The sequence below is a fragment of the Pongo abelii genome, chromosome 4 (genome assembly GCF_028885655.2).
Source record: "Pongo abelii isolate AG06213 chromosome 4, NHGRI_mPonAbe1-v2.0_pri, whole genome shotgun sequence".
Lineage (NCBI taxonomy): Eukaryota > Metazoa > Chordata > Mammalia > Primates > Hominidae > Pongo > Pongo abelii.
The window spans coordinates 159,516,472-159,538,481 of record NC_071989.2 but is presented as its reverse complement, the minus strand read 5'-3'; the positions used below and the strand labels follow the sequence as shown (position 1 = coordinate 159,538,481).

Genomic DNA, 22,010 nt, shown 5'->3' with positions numbered 1-22,010 from the left:
TCCTGCCTTAAGAACACCCTGTAGTATTTGCTTTAGTGTAGGTCTGCTGGTGATGAGTTCTTTAGTTTCTGGCTGTCTCTAAGTGTCTTCACATCACTTCCACCTTTGAATAATTTTGTTTTTATGAATTTAGGATTTTAGGTTTGAAGTTATTTTGTCTCCACAGTTTGAATGTATCATTCTATTGTCTCCTGGATTTCTTTTAAGTTCAATGAGTTTTTAAGTTCTTATTGCTTTTCTCTTGGAGTGAATGTGGCTTTTCTTTTCCTCTGGTTCCTGTTAAGATTTGAGGCTGATCTGTTTCTTGTCCTCTCTACTTCTAGGGCATCCCTTCATCCAAAGCCTGGGGTCTTTACCACAGTCTCTCTTCCTCAGCAGGCTCTTAACTCCAGGTTTTGTCCCCTCTGTTCTGTGAGTCTGTTGCTAGCTCTGCTCAGATTTTCAGGCTCTCAACCATTGCTTGCAAAATTGAAAATCCTCACAGGTAAAAAGTAGCTTCAAATATGAGACTCAGATATTTTGGCTTATAACTCCTCTCCACCTGTAAACATTTCTTTTTTCTTTAATCGGCTTTTCTTAGTGGGAGGGTTAATGTCAAATAACAGCCTATCAGGCCGGACATGGTGGCTCACGCCTGTAATCCCAGAAATTTGGGAGGCCGAGCCAGGCAGATCAGCTGAGGCAGGAGTTCGAGACCAGCATGGCCAACATGGTGAAACCCCATCTCTACTAAAAATACAAAAATTAGTTGGGCATGGTGGTGGGTGCCTGTAATCCCAGCTACTTGGGAGGCTGAGGCAGGAGAATCGCTTGAACCTGGGAGGGTGAGGTTGCAGGTAGCTTTGATTGCCTCATTGCACTCCAGTCTGGGTGACAAGAGTGGGACTCCACCTCAAAAAAATAAATAAATAAAAATAACAGCCCATCACTGAAGCAGATTAAAGTCCCAGTGTCCTTAAGGCTGAAATACAGCCTGAATTGGAGGCAACTGTGGCACCAAAATGTGAATTATTTATTTAGGAAGGAGAGCTGGAGTTAGGTCTAGTAATGAAAGAGTTTGAAGTATTGAATATTGTGGGCAGAAGGAATGAAGAGAAAACCACACAGCAAGATCAAATCTTCTCTTGACTTTTAAAATCTTGTTCCTTATTCATGTATTTCTTCCTTTTATTTTTTCTAAATCAAGACAATCGTTCATCCAGATTTATGGCTGCAATATAGTATCATAATTTTACTCTTTATGATTAAGAAGCAGATTCTAATAGGAAAATAAACATTCATCCCTTGAATCAAGACTTGTACAACTCTTGGTTTCACAATATAGATCTCTATGGTAGTGAGTGACATAACAAATATACTTTCCTTGATCACATTGCTCATTATAAGTTAATGAGAACTCTTTTCCTGTCATAAATATCTTGTATCAACAAAGACTTTGTTCCATTTAGTATGTGATGAAGTAGTTGACATCTCAATAATACCCTCACTAAGAATAACTTGAAAACCATGTATTTTACAAAGTCATATTATCCATTAAAAGATTAAGACCCTTAGAAGTAATGAGGACTAAAAGGAGCACAATTTCAAGGAGACAGAAATTTTCATAAATAAGCTCAAGATCTACAGCTTTCCCTGAATGTATTTAGTGATTTGGGGATAGGACAAGAAGCTGAAACTCAAGCTGGGCTCAGGAAGAGGGCACTGTGGGGGACAGAGAAACCAGAATTATCAGCAGTTGCTTGGGTCTCAGGTGATAAAACAATGACCTGAGGCATCTAAGAAAGAGAGCCAGCCTTCCATTCAAGATATTTACCAAATTCTGGGGCTGGGTAGAGGCAAGTTTAAAAGTTAAGTTGAAAACTTATAGTAAGTAAAGTAGAAATTATGAATTCTCCTGGAGCTAAGGAGACATACCACCAAGCTATGGAGGGAAAGCGCTGGAGGACCACATTCTAGGAATATGTGTGATGAGAAGTAAAGTGATGATGCCTGATGAATAAGTAAATTAAGTTTAAGAGGGTGGATGAGTTAGGGACAGCTAGTAGCGTGTGAAAAATCTGGAAAGCAGGTTTTATTACGTTGGTGCCAAAGTAATCACAGTTTTTGCCATTTAAAAGTAATTAAGCCAGGCAGAGAAAGACAAATACTGTATGATTTCACATATATGTGGAATCTAAAAACATTGAACTCATAGAAGCAGAGAGTAGAATGGTAGTTTCCAGGGTCTGTGAGGGGAAAGATGGGGAGATGTTGATCTAAGGATACAAAATCTAAGGATGTCAAAGGATACATCATCACTTTACCTCTCATCACATGTATTCCTAGAATGTGGTCCTCCAGAGCTTTCCCTCCATAGCTTGGTGGTATGTCTCCTTAGCTCCAGAAGAATTCATAATTTCTGCTTTACTTGCTACAAGTTTTCAACTTAACTCTTTGTCATTTAAAAGTAATGGCAAAAACCGCGATTACTTTGGCACCGACCTACAGAACTGCAAGCATCTTAGAATCATTTTTTGTATTTTGCTAGCCAGAGAGTGATGAGATTTGAAGAGGTTATTAGAGAGCTGACCACAAGGGATGTTGAATGGCATAATAATGTAGTGATTTTCAAGAATAAAATACGCTAAGTATAGATTGCTTGAACTTTTTCCCATGACATTTTGTATCCTTAGACCAACATCTCCCCATCTTTCCCCTCACAGTCCCTGGAAACTAACATTCTACTCTCTGCTTCTATGAGTTCAATGTTTTTAGATTCCACATATATGTGAAATCGTACAGTATTTGTCTTTCTCTGCCTGGCTTAATTCATTTAACATTATATCCCCAGATTGCTCTATGTTGTTGTAAATGACAGGATTTCCTTCTCTTTAAAGGCTGAATAATATTCCATTAAGTAAATATATACCACATTTCCTTTATCCATTTAACTGCTGACTGACACTTAGCTTGATTCCATGTCTTGGTTATTGTGAATAATGCTGCAATGAACATGGGGTGCAGATAGCTCTTTGATATACCAATTTTATTTTCTTTGGACATATGCCCAATAGTTGGATTGCTGGATCATTTGGTACTTCTATTTTTAATTTTTTTTTAGGAACCCCATATGTTTTCCATAATGGCTGGACTAGTTTACATCACCACCAACAGTTCTCTTTTCTTAACATCCTTGCCAACACTTGTTATCTTTTGTCTTTTTCATAATGACCATTATAACAGGTGTGAAGTGATATCTCATTGTGGTTTTAATGTGAATTTCTCTCATTAGTGATGGTTGGCATTTTTTCATATGCCTGCTTGCCATTTGTATACCTTCTTTTTAGAAATGTTATTCAGGTCGTTTGTCCTTTGTTCTCTAGCACCCTATGTTCCTGGGCAGCTACATCACTCTTGACAGGTCAGGTGTCCACAGCACCCCAGAATGTTGTTCTGGCAGAAGGAAAAAGCACCCATCCTGGGTTGCAGTCAGGTTCAGAGTGAGTCTGCAATTTGTCTATTTTTAATTTGGGTTATTTGTTTTCTTACTATCGAGCCATTTTACTTCCCTATATATTTTATCTATTAAGCCCTTATCAGATGTATGGCTTGAAAATATTTTCCCCATTCTGTAGGTTGTTTTCTTTGTTGTGCAGAAGCTTTTTACTTTGATGTAATCACACGAGCCTATTACTGCTCTTGTTGCCTGTGATTTTTGGGGTCATATTCCAAAAATCTTTGCCCAGACCAATGTCATGGAGCTTTTCTCTTATTTTTTTCAATAGTTTTACAGTTTCAGATCTTACATTTAAGTCTTTAATCCATTTTGAGTTAATCTTTTAATATAATATGAGATAAAGATCTAATTTTATTCTTCTGCATGTGGAGAGCCAGTTTTCCCAACTCCATTTATTGAAGAGACTGTCCTTTTCCCATGTGTGTTCTTGGAAACTCTGCCAAAAATCAATTGACTGTAAATGTGTAGATTTATATGAGGGCTCTTTATTTCATTTCATTGGTCTTTGTGTTTGTTTTATGCCAGTTCCATGCTGTTTTGATTACTATAGCTTTGGAGCAGATTTTGAAATCAGGTAGTTTGATACCTCTAGGTTTTTTTGTATGTTTTGGCTTTTGGTCAGGATTTCCTTGGGTATTTGGGGTCTTTTGATGCTCCATAGAATTTTAGGATTGTTTTGTCTATTTCTGTGAAAAGTGTCATGGAATTTTGATGGGGATTGTATTGAATCTATAGAGCACTTTTGGTAGTATGAACATTTTAACATTAATTCTTCCAATTCATGAACATGGCATATTCTCTACTTATTTGTGTCATCCTCAATTTCATTCATCAATGTTTTGTAATTTTCAGTGTTCAGGTCTTTTGTCTCCTTTGCAGCTATTGTAAATATAATTTTTTTAATTTCTTTTTTTAGCTAGCCACTATTAGTGTGCATAAATGCTACTGATTTTTATATGATTTTTGATTGTGTATCCTGCAATTTTACTGAATTTATTTTTCTAACAGTTTTTTGTTGGAGTCTTTTAATATTTTCTACATATAATATCATGTGTCTGCAAACAGGCACACTTTAACTTATTTCTTTTCAATTTGCATGTCTTTTTTTTTCTTTTGCCTAATTACTGTCTAGGATTTCCAGTACATGAATAGAGGTGGAAAATTTGGGCATCCTTGTCTTGTTCCTGATCTTAAAGGGAAAGATTTCCAGTTTTTGCCATTGAGTGTGAAGTTAGCTATGGATTTGTTATCTATGGCATTTATTTTGCTGAGGTGTTCCATCCATACCTAATTTTTTTAGTTTTCCTTATGAAAAATATTTAATTTTATCAAATGCTTTTCCTGAATCTATTGATATGATAATATGGCTTTTGTCCTTCATTCCATTAATGTGATATATCACATTATAGATTTATAGATTTGTGAATATTGAACCATCTTTGTATTCCTGGGATAAACTCCACTTGATAGTGGTGAGTGATCCGTTTAATATGCTGTTACATTTGATTTCATGGTATTTTGTTGAGGATTTTTGCATCTATGTTCATCAGGGATATTAGCTTACAGTTTTCTTTTCTTGTAGTGTCTTTATCTGGATTTGGTTTCAGAGTAATGCTGACCCTATAAAATCAGTTTGGAAGTATTCCTTCTTCTTTAATTTTTTTTGAAGAGTTTGAGAAGAATTGGTACTATTTCTTTACATACTTTGTAGAATTTAGTAATGAAGCCATCAGGTCCTGGGCTTTTCTCTGGTGGGAGACTTTTTCTTACTACTTTCATCTACTTACTTATTATTGGTCTTTTCAGATTTTATATATCTGCATGATTCAGTCTTGGTAGGTTGTATGTGTCTAGGAATTTATTCACTTCTGGTGGGTTATTAAATTTGATGGCCTATAATTGTCCATAGTAGTCTCTTATAATCCTTTGTATTTCAATTGTAATGTAATGTATTTCAGGTATTATAACTCATTTCTGATTTTGTCTTCTTGCTTTTTTTCTTAGTCTAGCTAAGGGTTTGTCAATTTGTTTATCTTTTTAAGAAACAAATGTAGTTTATTTGATCTTTCTATTGTTTGTCTTGTTTCTATTTTATTTATTTCAGCTCTGATCTTTATTAATTCCTTCTTTCTACTAACTCTGAGCTTAGTTTTTCTTATCTTTTTAGTTCCTTGAGGTATAACATTACATTTTTTTTTTTTTGAGATCTTTATCTGTGGTGTAGGCATTTATTGCTATAAACTTTTCTTTTAGAACTGCTTTTTCATAAGTGCACAATAAAGTATTATTTAGAAAAAGAACTGCTTTTCCTGCATTTCTTATATTTTGATATATTTTGTTTCCACTTTAATTTGTCTGAAGATATTTTTTAGTTTTCCTTCAAATTTATTCATTGATCCATTTGTTGTTAGCATGCTGCTTAATTTCCATGAAATATGTAGAAATTCCCAAAATTCCTTCTGTTATTGATTCTAGTTTCATACCATTGTGGTTGGAAAAGATACTTCAAATAATTTTAATCCTTTTGTATTTGTTATTTCTTGTTTTGTGAACTAACACACGATCTATATTGGAAAATATTCTATGTGTACTTGAAAAGAATTATATTATGCTGCTTTTGGATGAAATTTTCTGTATATGTCTGTTAGGTCCATTTGGTCTAAAGTGTAGTTTAAGTCTGATGTTTCCTTATTGATTTTCTGTCTGGATAATTTGTCCATTGTTGAAGCTGCAGTAGAGAAGTCCCTTACTATTTTTGTATTGCAATCTATATCTTCCTTCAGATCTACTCATATTTGCTCCATTCATCTTAAGTGCTCAGATATTGGTTGTGTATGTATTCACAATTGTTATATCTTCTTGATGAATTGATTCCCTGATGGTTACATAGCAATTTTGTCTCTTTTTGAAGTTTTGACTTAAAGTTTATTTTATCTGATGTAAGTATAGGCACTCCTGCTCTCTTGGTTTTTATTTACATGGTTTATCTTTTTTCATCCTTTCACTTTCTTTCCATATGACTTTCAGTTATAAAGTTGAAGTGAGTCTCTTTTAGCAGCATATAGTTGGGTCACTTAAAAAAATCATTTATTCACTCTTTCTTTTGATTGAAGAATTTAATCTATTTACATTCAAGATAATTATTGATAAGTAAGAAGTTAGTACTATCATTTTGTTATTATTTTCTGGTTGTTCTGTAGATTCTTTGTTCCTTTTTTCCTCTCTTGCTATCTTTTTTAGTTGGTAGGTGATTTTCTCTACAGCATACATTGATTCTTTTTCTTTTCTTTTTTTTTTTCTTTTTTTTGAGACAGGGCCTCATTCTGTCACCCAAGCTGGAGTTCAGTGTCATGATCATGGCTCACCACAGCCTCGACTTCCCAGACTGGGATCATGGCTCACTGCAGCCTCGACTTCCGAGACTCAGGTGAGTCTCCCACCTAAGCCTCCTGAGTAGCTGGGACTACAGGTGGGTGCCACCACACCTGCATAATTTTTGTATTTTTTGAAGAGACAGTCCTTCGTTATGTTTCTCAGGCAGTCAATAACTCCTGGGCTCAAGTGATCCAGGCCACCTCGGCTTCCCAAAGTGTTGGGATTACAGGGTGAGCCACTGTGCCTTGCTGATTCCTTACTTTTTATCTTTTGTGTAAGTAATATACGTTTTTGCTTTGAGGTTTTCCTAAGGCTTATATAAAATATCTTACACTGATTATGCTATTTTAACTGGATAGCAACTTATCTTTGATCACATTTAAAAACTCTAATCTTTTACTGCCCCTCTCCCACATGTTATTCTTGATATTACTATTTACATCTTTTTGTATTGTGTAGTCCTTAAATTATTGCAGTGATGATATTGCTATTATTATTTTTAATAATTTTATCTTTTAACTTTTATACTAAAGATATAGGTGATTCACACACCACCATGACAGTATTAGGGCATTTTGAATTCTATTGTGTTCTCACTTTCACTAGTTTTTTTATACTTTCATATGTTTTTATGTTACTAGTGTCCTTTTCCTTTAGCTTGAATAACTCCCTTTAGCATTTTTTTGTAACACGGGTCTGGTGATGATAAACTCCCTCAGCTTTTGTTTGTCTGGGAAAGCCATTGTCTCTTCTTTGTTTCTGAAGGACAGTTTGCCAGGTACAGTATTCTTGTTTGGCAAATTTTCACATTCAGCACTTTAAATATATCATCCCACTCTTTCCTGGCCTGTAATTGGAACTCCTTATCTGTTATATGCTTCTTTTCTCTTGCTTTCAAAATTCTCTTTAACTTTTGACAGTTTGATTATAATATATCTTGGTGTCATCTTGTTCGAATTGAATCTGGGGAGACCTTTGGCCCTCCCATACATGGATATTTAAAAATCAAAGCCATTTTTTTTTTTTTTTTGATAGCGAGTTTCGCTTTTTTCACCCAGGTTGGAGTGCAATGGCATGATCTTGGCTCACTGCAACCTCCACCTTCCAGGTTCAAGCAATTCTCCTGTCATCAGCCTCCTGAGTAGCTGGGATTACAGGCATGTGCCACCATGCCCAGCTAATTTTTGTATTTTTAGTAGAGATGAGGTTTTACCACATTGGACAGGCTGGTCTCAAACTCCTGACCTCAGGTGTTCTGCCCACCTCAGTCTCCCAAAGTGCTGGGATTACAGGCATGAGCCACTGCGCCCAGCCCAACCATTTTTTAATAACTGAAGAAGTTTGAAATCAAGGACAACACAAAGCAAAGGCACAGTTGTTTTGTTTCAGTGATGATTAACTTCCATAAGGTACTCTTTATGAAAATATGAAACATTTTCCCACATGAAAAGTGAAAGTTATTTAACATGTTGAATGATACAGTTGAATATGATAGCAAGAAGGCATACTCTGGACAACTAAAAAGTGGGTTCCCATTGGGAGGGCTTTCCTGGCCTGGGTGAGTGATCTGACCTAGATACATGACCTAGGAGGACAGGAGGCTGCAAGTTGGACTTACAGATGGACCTCTGCATAGGGCAAACTATCACAGGCAACACTCAGTGGGAGTGTGTGGTTCCTGAGAAGGTTAGTGTCTGTATAAAGGATGTATATCTTTAGGATGTTTCTAGAAAACTGGAGAGAAAGATTTACTAAAATAAACCCAGGTTCTTAATTTCGGTTTAAGCATAAATTTCTACAATTTTTCAGGTGCCTTATGAGTTTTTGCAGATATACCCACAGACACTTAAAGGAACTAAACAAGGAATGATAAACAGGACACTTGCTACACATGCTGGGGACCTTCACTTTAGGAATATGTAGAAAACAATTTGGCATTTTCAAGTGGATAAAAAGCTGTTCATGTCTCCCACAATTGACTGAATGTTCTAAGCTTAAATAAACAATTATACAAATAATGACAGTGGAGTCATACAAAACTATTTAATTAATGTATATTCAATTATAAATCCAAAGAGGGGAATTTTAATGGTTCACATGACTCCAGTTTGCCCATCCACTAGCAAGCACATATCTTATATAGGGAAAAAAGTGGGAGACTACAGCCTGCTGATCCTTCAACTAGTCTTAGGTCTTGCCTGCTGCTCATGTTATGAGCAGCTCTTCATTCTGAGGGTAATTGCTGAGTTTAAGACACACCTTAGTCTTACAATATACTGCTTCAACACAAGCTATCTTTTTATCTGGTACTCAGCTGAAGAAGCCACCCTAAGAAGTAAGTGTACCCTTGAATTTTACCTTGGGCTCTTTCTCTGGAATCTCATGCCTCGACCTACCCCATCACAATGAGCTGTGACCCACACTGTACATTTTATAAAAAGTGACCTTAGCTGTTGCTTCTATCCTTAGTGTTCATTGTGTATTTTCACTGTAAAAAGTTTCTAAATACTTACACATTTCTGGGCCTTGTGGAATTCTCTGGAGTAATCTTGAGGTATGTCTCACGGCAGGCCAGCTGCAAGATAGTGGGTAGGGAATGTGAGCCTTGTGGAAGTCATGCCCCCAGTGCCTAGCCAGCACAGTGCATGGCCAGACCAAGTACTTGGCAAGCATTACTTTTTAAATGGATGAGTGAATACATTGCTTTCATTCAAAGAGGTTAATGATGACATATTCTTAACACATGAATAATTCTTTAGTGCTTAAATTACTGATAAATGCAAAGAGAATCTGAAAACAAAGATTTTTTCTAATTTTTCTGATTGACACTGGTGTTCCAATGCACATTTATGTAACACAGACCTCATCTACATTTCTTACTTCTGATGGAAGCAAGTAAGCCAGTTTAACAAAAATAAACACTGGCATGCAATTAAATTTTTGGATAATCTGCACATCCTTGGAAGCTTCATTTACCTTTCCCTTTTTACTCATTACCTTTTCTTATGGATCTAACACTGACATCCATCTCAGCTACCATCAGCATTTTGGATTTTTCTTACTGATATGAACATTTTTATGCAGTTGTTTTTAGAATTTCAAGAGTCAAGAGTGACCTAAGTAATTACTAGGTGTTTTGACCCCAGTTTGTGTTTTTGCATAATTTAAAGATTCCAAGTCATTGAATTTTGCTAGAATTTTTTCATTTGCTTCATTAAATCAATCATGCCACTTGTAAAAAGTAAACTTTGTTTTCCTTAGAGCCCTGGAAACCAACAGCTATACCCACATCGCAGCCACTTATTTCTTTCTTACTGAAAGAATCCTAAGAGAAAATAATAATTATTCTCATAACAAATTTTCAATAATAATAATATAACAAGAATTATACATTTATCTTTTTCAATAATAATATTTACACAATAATAATAATTATATAGACCTTATAACAGTAATAAATATACATATTTGGATGCACAAATAAGATGTATTCAGAATTGGGAATACCCTTCAGTTTTACTACAATTATACAAATTACCTATATCTAAATGGATAAAGATAAATTCTAAATAAATTTCATAGTGATGAGCTCAAAAAGTAAACCCTTTCTATGTTTTGATTTTAAGTGGAAAGTAATATGGCAAAAAAAGGTGGGAAGATGAGGAGAGAGGAGGAGGAGCTGGAAGAGAGGAAGGAAGAGGTAGAGGAAGGAAGAGAGAAGAAGGGGAGTCATTTATTCCTGAAGACAATAATGGTGGTGAAAATTCATAGCAATGGCAACAAACACGTGGAGCCCTGTCCTAAGTATGTCACATCTATTGATTTGCATATCATCTTTCACCACAATCCCATGAGGTAGAGAGGATTATTATTCCCATTTTACAGATCAAGAAGCTGAGTCAGGAAGTTGGGATCACTATTTGTACTCTCTAGCCTCACAAAGTTAGGAAGCATTAACAAAAATGAAAAAAAAAAAAAGTTTACTATTTCCAAACTTTAAACTTACTAAAATCCATGAAGATTTTTTTTTCTCACCTGAGCTGGGCCTTGCTATTTCTAGGGTTTGCAGAGCTCATCTGTATTTCTTTGTCTTGCTTTTCTCTCAGGATCCTTTCAGCAAGCAAGAGGTACATGGCTGTGGTTTGGGTACACTTGGTTTCTAGAGCTCTGAGGAAAACAAGACTTGCTTTGTACAAGAAGCAAAATTGATTTAAACATGCAAACAAAAAAGTATAAGCAAATGAAATTCAATGACCTGGAATCTTTAAGTTATGCAAAAATGCAAACTAGGAAACTAAAACACCTAGTGGTTATTTAGGTCACCCGTGAAATTCTGAAAAATAAAAAATAAAAATGAGGTAATTATTCAGAGGGCTTCATAAGGTTGCAGAGTGAAGTCACTGCCCTATAGGGTTAGCAAGCATGGTACTCAACCTATTCTCAGGTGTCACTGTCTTAAAACCTGTGTGATCCTGGGCAGGCTACTTACCCTCTCTGTGTTTTGATTTCTTCATCTTTAAAAGGAGAATAATAATAACACCTACTACATTAGGGTTCTCTAGAGGGACTGAACTAATAGATGTATATATAAAGCTTATATATATATAAGCGGAGTTTATTAAGGAGTATTGACTTACATAATCACAAGGTGAGGTGCCACAGTAGGCCATCTGCAAGCTAAGGAGCAAGGAAGCCAGTCTGAATACCAAAGCTGAAGAACTTGAAGTCTGATATTCAATGGCAGGAAGCATTCAGCATGGGGGAAAGATGTAGGCTGAAGACAAAACCAGTCTAGTCTTCCCACGTTCTTCTGCCTGCTTTAATACTGGCCTCACTGGCAGCTGATTAGAATGTGCTCACCCAGATTGAGGGTGGGTCTGCCTTTCCCAATCCACTGACTCAAATGTTAATCTTTTTTGACAACACCCTCATAGACACACCCAGGAACAATACTCTGCATCCTTCACTCCAATCAAGTTGGCAATATTAACCATCACAAGTCCTCCCTTTATCAACTTGAACCCATATACATCTCCTGAAATCCTACATAATCTTCAAACAAAGACAATAATAAGGTCATAATTACACCTAACATAATGCAACTATTCTTCGTACAACTGGAAATGCACCAATCCCCAACCCAAATGCTATTACGTAAAATTAACAATGCTTAAATGTTAATATAAAGTCAATAAATCTTATATGATGAAGAAAAAAGGGAATAAAATAAGATATTTTCTTAGTACAAGTGTATAAATGCATAAACATGTTCTTAACAAAATAAGGAGGAAATACTCATGACAATTATCGTCCTCATTTCTGCAACTGGTCACATGGTCGTAGCTGGCATTGATGACTGCCTTCTTCTACTACCCATTCTGTATTCCCTTTGACTTCAGCAAGCACCTCAGCAGGTCATGGTTTTTTACCTGATGGAGTGACCCAAACCTTCATTCCTGAGGGGTCTGGAACCCATTTGCAGTCCTGCCTGAATAGGGCTGTTGCAGTTTCCCATTGACCCTCATCACAAGGCATGGTAAAACTAAGAGATGCCCTAACTCCTGTATTCCACACATACTCTTCCTTAGCTTCACTGTGGTGTAGTAGACTGATTTCATCTTGATAGTCTGGGAAAATCACCCCAACCAACACTGTAACTCCCTTCTTAGCCTGTTGACTTAGGTAGGAAAAGTGTCCAGGTGGCAATCTTAACTTCCAGTTAAATTGAATCGTTACTGTGTCCCCTGTTGGTGGCATTCCTCCCTCTGGAACTGAGACCTCTAGGCCAGCAGAACATAATGTCATGGGAACAGGAAACAAAAATTTTGCTAGTGTGTCATTAGAGGTGATGGTGAGTGGTGCCACTCCCACTTCCACCCCTTGATTTCTGGACCTGTGAATCCTGGCTATGGGAGAAACAGTACCATATATTGGATGCTGATTCAGAGCATACACAGCCCTCTGGATAACTTTGCCCCAGCCCTGCAAAGTATTGTCACATAGCTGGTGTTGTAAGTGTGACTTCAAAAGGGCATTCCACCTGTTTCAGGATGATGGGGAACATGGTAAGACCAGTGAATTCCATGAGTATGAGCACACTGCCACACTTCTTTAGCTGTAAAGTGAGTGCCATGGTCAGAGGCAATGCTGTGTGGAATACCATGACGGTGGGTGGTGGATAAGGCATCCTGTGAGTCCATGAATGGAAGTCTTGGCAGAAGCATTGTGCGCAGGATAGGCAAACCCATATCCAGAGTAAGTGTCTATTCCAGTGAGGACAAATTGCTGTCCTTTCCATGATGGAAGAGGTCCAATATAATGAACCTGCCACCAACTAGCTGGCTGATCACCCCAAGGAATGGTGCCATATCAAGGGCTCTGTGTTGGTCTCTGCTGCTGGCAAATTGGGCACTCAGCAGTGGCCATAGCCAGGTCAGCCGTGGTGAGTGGAAGTCTATGTTGCTGAGCTCATGTGTAACTTCCATCCCTGCCACCATGGCCACTTTGTTCATGGGCCCATTGGGCAATTACAGGGGTGGCTGGGGATAGAGGCTGAGTGGTGTCCACAGAATGAGTCATCCTATCCACTTGATTATTAAAATCCTCTTCTGCTGAGGTCACCTGTTGGTGAACATTCACATGGGATACAAACGTCATAGTTTTTGACCACTCAGAGGGGTCCATCCACATACCTATTTCCCAAATTTCTTTGCCAATAATTTTCCAGTCATGTTTCTTGCAAGTCACTAACCATCCAGCCAAACCATTGGCTACAGTATATAATTTCATATCTGGCCATTTTTCCTTCCATGCAAAGTGCACAGCCAGGTGCACTGCTCAAAGTTCTGCCCACTGGGAAGATTTTCTTTCACCACTGTCATTCAGGGATGTCCTAGAAAAAGGTTGTATTGCTGCAGCTGTCCACTTTTGGGTGGTGCCTGCATGTCATGCAGAACCATCTATGAACCAGGCACTAGTCTTCTCTTTCTCTGTCAACTGATCATAAAGAACTCCCCATGAGTCCATCAGTGCAGGCTGAGGGAGAGAAGGCAGGGTTGCACCAGTGGAATACATAGGCATTTGAGCCACTTCCTCATGTAACTTACTTGTGCTTTTCAGGACATGCTCAAGCCCAATTACGTATACACCACTTCCATTTGATGATGGAATGCTGCTGTGCGTGCCCCACTTTATGGCTAGATGGGTCAGAAAGCACCCAGTTAATGATAGACAGTTCAGGTTGCGTGGTAACTTGATGACCCATAGTCAAATATTCAGTTTCCCCCAAAACCCAGTAACAGGCCAAGAGCTGTCTCTCAAAAGCAAAGTAGTTATCTGCAAAAGATAGCAGGGCCTTGCTCCACAATCTTAGAGGCCTCCATTGTGATTCACCTATGAGGGCCTGCCAAAGGCTCCCAACAACATTCCTCTCTGCCACTGATGCCTCAAGCACCATTGGATCTGCTGGGTCATATGGCCCAAATGGCAGAAAAGCTTGCACAGCAGCCTGGACCTGTTGCAGAGCCTTCTCCTGTTCTAGACCTCACTCAAAAGTGGCAGCCTTTTGGGTCACTCAATAAATGAGCCAGAATAACACACCCAAATGAGGAATATGTTGTCTCCAAAATCTAAATAGGCCCATTAGGTGTTATGCCTCTTTCCTTGTTGTAGAAGGGGCCAAATGCAGAACTTATCCTTCACCTTAGAAGGAATATCTCGACAGGCCCCAACCACTGGACCCGTAGAAATTTTACTGAGGTAGAAGGTCCCTGAATTATAGTCAGATTTATTTCCCATCCTCTGGCATACAAATGTCTCACCAACAAATCCAGTGTGTTTGCTATTTCTTGCTCACTGGGTCCAATCAGCATAATGTCATCAATGTAATGGACCAGTTTGATATCTTGTGGAAGGGAAAAGTGATCAAGATCTCTCCAAACAAGATTATGACACAAAGCTGGAGAGTTGATATATCCTTGAGATAGGATATTGCTGGCCTTGCTAGCTGAAGGCAAATTGCTTCTGGTGGGCCTTATGGACAGGAATGGAGAAAAAGGCATTTGCCAAATCAATGGCTGCATATCAGGTACCAAGAGATGTGTTAATTTGCTCAAGCAATTAACAAATTAACTGTGCTTCTGGTACAGTAGCTGCAATCAGAGTCACCACTTGGTTGAGCTTATGATAATCCACTGTCATTCCCCAAGATCCATCTGTCTTCTTCACAGGCCAAATAAGAGAGTTGAACTGGGATGTAGTGGGAATCACCAACCCTGCATTTTTCAAGTTTTTGATGGTGGCACTAATCTCTACAATCCCTCCAGGGATGTGATATTGTTTTTGACTTACTATTTTTCTGGGTAGAGGCAGCTCTAATGGCTTCCATTTGGCCTTTCCCACCATAATAGCCCTCACCCTACCAGTCAGTGAGCCACTGTGGTGGTTCTGCCAAATGCAAAGTATGTCTATGCCAATTATGCATTCCAGCACTGGGGAAATGACCACAGGATGAGTCCAGGGACCCACTGGACCCACTGTAAGTCAGACAAAAGCTAAAACTCCATTAATTACCTGACCTCCATAAGCCTCTACTTTTACTGGGAGGCCACAATGATGTTTTAGGTCCCTGAAATCAATGTCAGCTCAGAGCCAGTGTCCAGTAGTCCTCAAAATATCTGATCATTTCCCTTTCCCCAATGCACAGTTATCCTGGTAAAAGGCCAGAGGTCTCCTTGGGGAAGGATGGGAGAAAGATTAACAGCATAAATTGTTGGTAGTGTAGTGGGGTCATTCCTCAAGGAGACTTGGCCTCCTCTTCATTGAAGGGGTTCTACATCTGTAAACTGGTTCAAGTCTGGAAATTGATTGAGGGGCTGTGATTCTCTGTTTATATAATTCAAATTAGTCTTTTGTCCACTTGGCCTGGAAGTTTTCTGCTTATATAAATTAAGTAAGAATGCAGTGGGCTTCCTATCAATTTCACTTTTAGGAACACTGTGATTAACTAGCCAATGCCAGAGCTCTACATGAGTCAGACTATTCTGATTGCTGCTTTGCCTCTGCTGTCCATTACAGTAGCTATGCCCACCTTGCCTTTGATGGTTGAGTGCCGCCACTTGGCTCGTGCCACCTCGGGATCCAATTATTCCCATTGCATTTAAATTTTGTAGTTGAGTGACTGTGTTTCCCACTGTTAGATCTGGCATACAGAGAAGAGCAATCACAGAGCTTTTCAAGGATGCAGATGCTGCCCTCACAAATCTGTTTTGCAAATTATTGGTGAAGGGTATGTCTTCTGGACCCTCCCAGCTTGGATGAGTAGGTCCAAAGTGACTAATACACTCCAGCATCCCAATCTTCCAAAGCCTTTTGATCCCTCCCTGTACATTACACCAAAGGAGATTAGGCATTTCCAGCTCACCCACAATGGGCGATCTTTTAACCCATATTTCAGCTAACCAAGCAAACAAACAATTAGAACCTTTTTAACTCCCTGAGCTGCAACATTAAATGCATAATCCCTGTGTAGTGGGCCCTAATCAATAAATTCAGCCTAATCAACCTCTATGTTTCTTCCACCATTATCCCACACCCTTAATAGCCATTCCCCTGCCTGTTCTCCAGATTTCTGCTTATATAAATCAGAAAACTCAAGTAGTTCTTTTGGAATGTAGCACACCTCCTTGTGGGTCACACTATGAACCTCACCTCTAGGGGCCTGCTTCTAGTTATAGGTTGGGACTGGTTCCTGAGGAGAATAAACATTGTCTTGCCTCACAACTGCCTCAGGGGAGGCCATCACTGTTGCCTCAGGCAGCACAGGGTTTATCTTCTCAGACAAAGGTGGAAAAGCTGATGGCAGCGCGGGTCAGGGAGGGGGTGTTGCCCCTCCTGGGGATGGGGAAGTTGTTTTTTCTGGCAAAAAAAGGCTCATCAGAATTTACAAATTCAGTGTCCCCAGCTTCATCAGGAATGCTGATAGAAATAACTATATTATAGATTCACAAAAACCTTTTTATTCCTGTCAGACTTTCAAATTCTTGATAACCTGTTTCACAACCCTAGGTAGTTGTAAGCTAAATAGCATTAAATATGCATATTAAAGGAAACAACTCAGGTGAAAATCAAATAGCAAATTTTACATCATAAGGTACAGAGAAAAGAAGACTGGTGTGCTAGAGGGAGATTAAAAATGAATGTCAAATCAAACATAAAATTACAAAAATCTATCATGGGATTGTATAAGAAAACCAATCATATTTAGGTAGGGACTACCTATCTTTTAACTGGATCAATGAGCTCCGGGCACAGCCCACACTTACTCCTGGGTTTCCAAAAAGGGAGAATTATTATGAGGTTAGACAATGTGATGTTTTTACAGTACACTTTTAAAAATTTGTTTAAAACAGACATTTCTCACTCATAGATGGGAATTGAACAATGAGGACACATGGACACAGGAAGGGGAACATCACACTCTGGGGACTGTTGTAGGGTGTGGGGAGTGGGGAAGGATAGCATTAGGAGATATACCTAATGCTAAATGATGAGTTAATGGGTGCAGCACACCAGCATGGCACATGTATACATATGTAACTAACTTGCACATTGTGCACATGTACCCTAAAACTTAAAGTATAATAATAAAACCAGACATTTCTAAGTGTCTACACTACACTCTTCTTTAAAAACCCAAGAGTAACCTGTTTCAATAACTATTTTAGTCAATAAATCAGGTAACATAATACCTAGCAGTTTAAAGCTGAGATGAACTTATCTGTTCACACTCCTGGGCTTCCATAAGGAAAAACAGGTTTTTCCCCCAAAGGGAGTCTGGGGCCTTCTCTGTTTTCTTTAAGGAACCCCACTCAGGCTATTATAAACTATTTTAGGTCCCTCATGCAGCAGAGGGTGCAAGAGAAAGGAGAGACAGCAGAAGTAAATGAACAAAACAGAGTTTGATCAACTGAGAAGAAAAAAACTTTTGCTCAATAAAAAGGACAATGTCCTAGGAAAGGAAACAAAAAACAAATATAAAGCCCTTTTACATCATGCTACCTGACTTCAAACTATACTACAAGGCTACAGTAACCAAAACAGCACGGTTCTGGTACCAAAACAGAGATATAGATCAATGGAACAGAACAGAGCCCTCAGAAATAATGCCACATATCTACAACTATCTGATCTTTGACAAACCTGAGAAAAACAAGCCATGGGGAAAGGAGTCCCTATTTAATAAATGGTGCTGGGAAAACTGGCTAGCCATATGTAGAAAGCTGAAACTGGATCCCTTCCTTACACCTTATACAAAAATCAATTCAAGATGGATTAAAGACTTAAATGTTAGACCTAAAACCATAAAAACCCTAGAAGAAAACCTAGGCATTACCATTCAGGACATAGGCATGGGCAAGGACTTCATGTCTAAAACACCAAAAGCAATGGCAACAAAAGCCAAAATTGACAAATGGGATCTCATTAAACTAAAGAGCTTCTGCACAGCAAAAGAAACTACCATCAGAGTGAACAGGCAACCTACAGAATGGGAGAAAATTTTCTCAAGCTACTCATCTGACAAAGGGATAATATCCAGAATCTACAATGAACTCCAACAAATTTACAAGAAAAAACAAACAACCCCATCAGAAAGTGGGCAAAGGACATGAACAGACACTTCTCAAAAGAAGACATTTATGCAGCCAAAAAACACATGAAAAAATGCTCACCATCACTGGCCATCAGAGAAATGCAAATCAAAACCACAATGAGATACCATCTCATACCAGTTAGAATGGCAATCATTAAAAAGTCAGGAAACAACAGGTGCTGGAGAGGATGTGGAGAAATAGGAACACTTTTACACTGTTGGTGGGACTGTAAACTAGTTCAACCATTGTGGAAGACAGTGTGGCAATTCCTCAGGGATCTAGAACTAGAAATACCATTTGACCTAGCCATCCCATTACTGAGTATATACCCCAAGGCCTATAAATCATGCTGCTATAAAGACACATGCACACTTATGTTTATTGCAGCACTATTCACAATAGCAAAGACTAGGAACCAACCCAAATGTCCAACAATGATAGACTGGATTAAGAAAATGTGGCACATATACACCATGGAATACTATGCAGCCATAAAAAATGATGAGTTCATGTACTTTGTAGGGACATGGATGAAGTTGGAAATCATCATACTCAGTAAACTATCGCAAGGACAAAAAACCAAACACTGCATGTTCTCACTCATAGGTGGGAATTGAACAATGAGAACACATGGACACAGGAAGGGGAACATCACACTCTGGGGACTGTTGTGGGGTGGGGGGAGGGGGGAGGGATAGCATTAGGAGATATACCTAATGCTAAATGATGAGTTAATGGGTGCAGCACACCAGCATGGGACATGTATACATATGTAACTAATCTGCACATTGTACACATGTACCCTAAAACTTAAAGTATAATAATAATAAAATAAAAAATAGAAAAATTAAAAAAAAAAAAAGAAACAGGCAAGGAGACCAGGGATGTTTCTGAAGGAGAGGTCAGACTAATATTTTTTAAGGTTCAAACAAGATAAAAAAATATATCATTGCAACCCTAAAAAAAAAAAAAAAAAAAAAAGGCCGTTTAAATACAAACACACACAGACACAGACACATCTTGGACATTAGCTTTTAATTAAGCTGACTTTAACCATTGAGCTCCTTTAAAGGAAATTTTTTTAAATCTCATTACCATATTTCAGCTAGGGCAGATTGCCACTATTTCAGAAGTACCAAGTATCAAACCAGAAAGAACTTGATTTAGGAACCAAAATCCAGGCTGTCATGGTGGAAAAAAGGCAGAACCTTAGCTATCAAACTGTAGCATGGGGTGACAGCCATTGCTTTCAGTTTCACCTGGCTAGCAAAAGGGTTGCCTTGTATGTAAATAAAACCCCTTAAATAGTCAAAATCAGAAATCTTTCCTTTTTTGTTTTCCTTTTTCTGGCTGTTTTTCTCCTCCCACCATACCACTTTTTTTTTGGTGGGAATTTAGCCATTTCAGAGACCTCATTCCTCATAATTTGGAGCTTTCCTTCAGATTCGATCAAGACAGATAGAGTTGGTCAAACCCAATGGGAAACAAATCAAAACAGCAACAAAAACAGAAACAAACAACAATAACAAATAAAACAACAGTTAAGCAAAACAAATGATTGCATAACTTATATGATTACTGAGTGCTCTAATGGTAAGGAGAAATTAAGACCAGATGGCTGTTAATTTTAACTTTAGCCAAGACAAACCCCAATTTAGTTACCTACCTAGGAATGGGTCTCAGGCTGAAGACTGCTCTCTACCATCCTAGGACCAGGAAAAAAAACTCATCTTCCCTATTGGAAGCAAGCTGAAATTCCATAAAGGAGTTACCTGCTGTCCATCATCTTGAAAGCAGGAAGAGCTTGCCTTCCTTGTGCTGAAAGGAAGTAAAACTCCAAAAAAAAAAAAAAAAGGAGTTGTATAGCAAAATAAAATTTAGATCTGATTGATTAAATTTGGGGAGATTAAAGATTCTCTGGAGGGTGTGCTTCCAGGGCTCAGCAAATTTTCTTATTGGTTTGACCCATAAAGATAGCTCAAGCTGGTACCAAGCACTGACAGGAGCTTTGTCAAAAATCAAGGGCACCTCCACCCAGAATCCCTTTGTAGTTATCAAAATATAAGCCCCCAAATCTGAGACAGGTCTCAGTTAATTTAGAAAGTTTATTTTGCCGAGGTTAGGGATGTGCACCTATGTGTTGCCCGTAATGGTTCCTATTTTGATTAATAAAGATGTGTTTGAGCCTAGCTATAATAATTTAAAATTCACAGTCTGAAACTGCAATTACTTTTGCACCAACGTAAGTATACATCTTACTGCAAATTTCTCTTTATTCTCATCTGGACCCCAGATATTAGCATTATTTTTCTTTCCTCCTTGGAGATATAGGCTTGGATCCTCCATGTCCACAGGCTTTGGAGGTCTTTTGGAATCTTTAGTAATTCCTGCTATTTTTTAAATCCCTCTAAAAGAAGTATAATACACAGGTGGAAACTGCAAATATCTTCAGCATATTGAGAGAAACATGAGACAAATTGAGAGCAATAATCAAAGCTGATCCTCTTACAACTACATGAAAAGTTGCTGAATAACTCAATGTTGACCATTCTATGGTCGTTTGGCATTTGAAGCAAATTGGAAAGGTGAAAAAGCTTGATAAGTGGGTGCCTCATGAGCTGAGCAAAAAATAAAAAGAAAAATTATTAACATACAACTCTCACAGATTAAACCAGGAAGAAATAGAAACTCTGAACAAACCCATAACAAGCAGCAAGATTGAAATGGTAATTTTAAAATTACCAACAAAAAAGTCCAGGACCAGATGGATTCACAGTTAAATTCTTTCAGACATTCAAAGAAGAATTGGTACCAGTCCTATTGAAACTATTCCAAAAGATAGGGAAAGAGAGAATCCTCTCTAAATCATTCTATGAAGTTAGTATCACCCTAATACCAGAGCCAGGAAAGGACAATATCAAAAAGGAAAACTACAGATCAATATCCCTGATGAACATAGATACAAAAATCCTCAACAAAATACTAGCTAACTAAATCCAACAGCATATCAAAAAGATAATCCACCATGATCAAATGGGTTTCATACCAGGGACACAGGGATAGTTTAATATATGCAAGTCAGTAAATGTGATACACCACATAAACAGAATTAAAAACAAATTCACACAATCATCTCAACAGAGAAAAAACATTTGACAAAATCCAGCATCCCTTTATGAATAAAACCCTTAACAAAATCAGCATAGAAAGGACATACCTTAAGGTAATAAAAGCCATCTGTGAGAAACCCACAGCCAACATTATACTGAATGGGGAAAAGTTGAAAGCATTCCCCCTGAGAACTGGAACAAGACAAGAATGCCCACTATCACCACTTCTATTAAACATATTACTGGAAGTCCTGGCCAGAGCAATTAGAAAAGAGAAAGGAACAAAGGGCATCCAAATTGGTAAAGAGGAAGTCAAACTGTCACTGTTTACTGGTGAATTGTATACCTAAAGAACCATAAAGACTTATCCAAGAAGCT

At 38.1% G+C, this 22,010-nt stretch overlaps 1 protein-coding gene and 1 non-coding gene across 3 annotated transcripts in view; both read right to left on the bottom strand.

Moving 5' to 3' along the window:
• The window catches only part of IRGM (immunity related GTPase M), an 89,003-nt gene that overhangs the window by 27,249 nt on the left and 39,744 nt on the right, over positions 1-22,010 (bottom strand). Inside the window, exon 3 of one of the 2 annotated variants that reach the window (XM_009235811.3) lies at positions 9,385-9,446. In XM_009235811.3, coding sequence (XP_009234086.2) covers positions 9,385-9,446 — 62 coding nt within the window. Of the gene's footprint in view, positions 1-9,324; positions 9,447-22,010 lie in introns of those variants that run through there. The other variant, XR_008525560.1, reaches the window with a different exon arrangement.
• On the bottom strand, positions 3,365-3,489 carry LOC112133633 (small nucleolar RNA SNORA77). Its single transcript, XR_002915262.2, has one exon. It is a non-coding gene; the product is annotated as a small nucleolar RNA SNORA77 (small nucleolar RNA).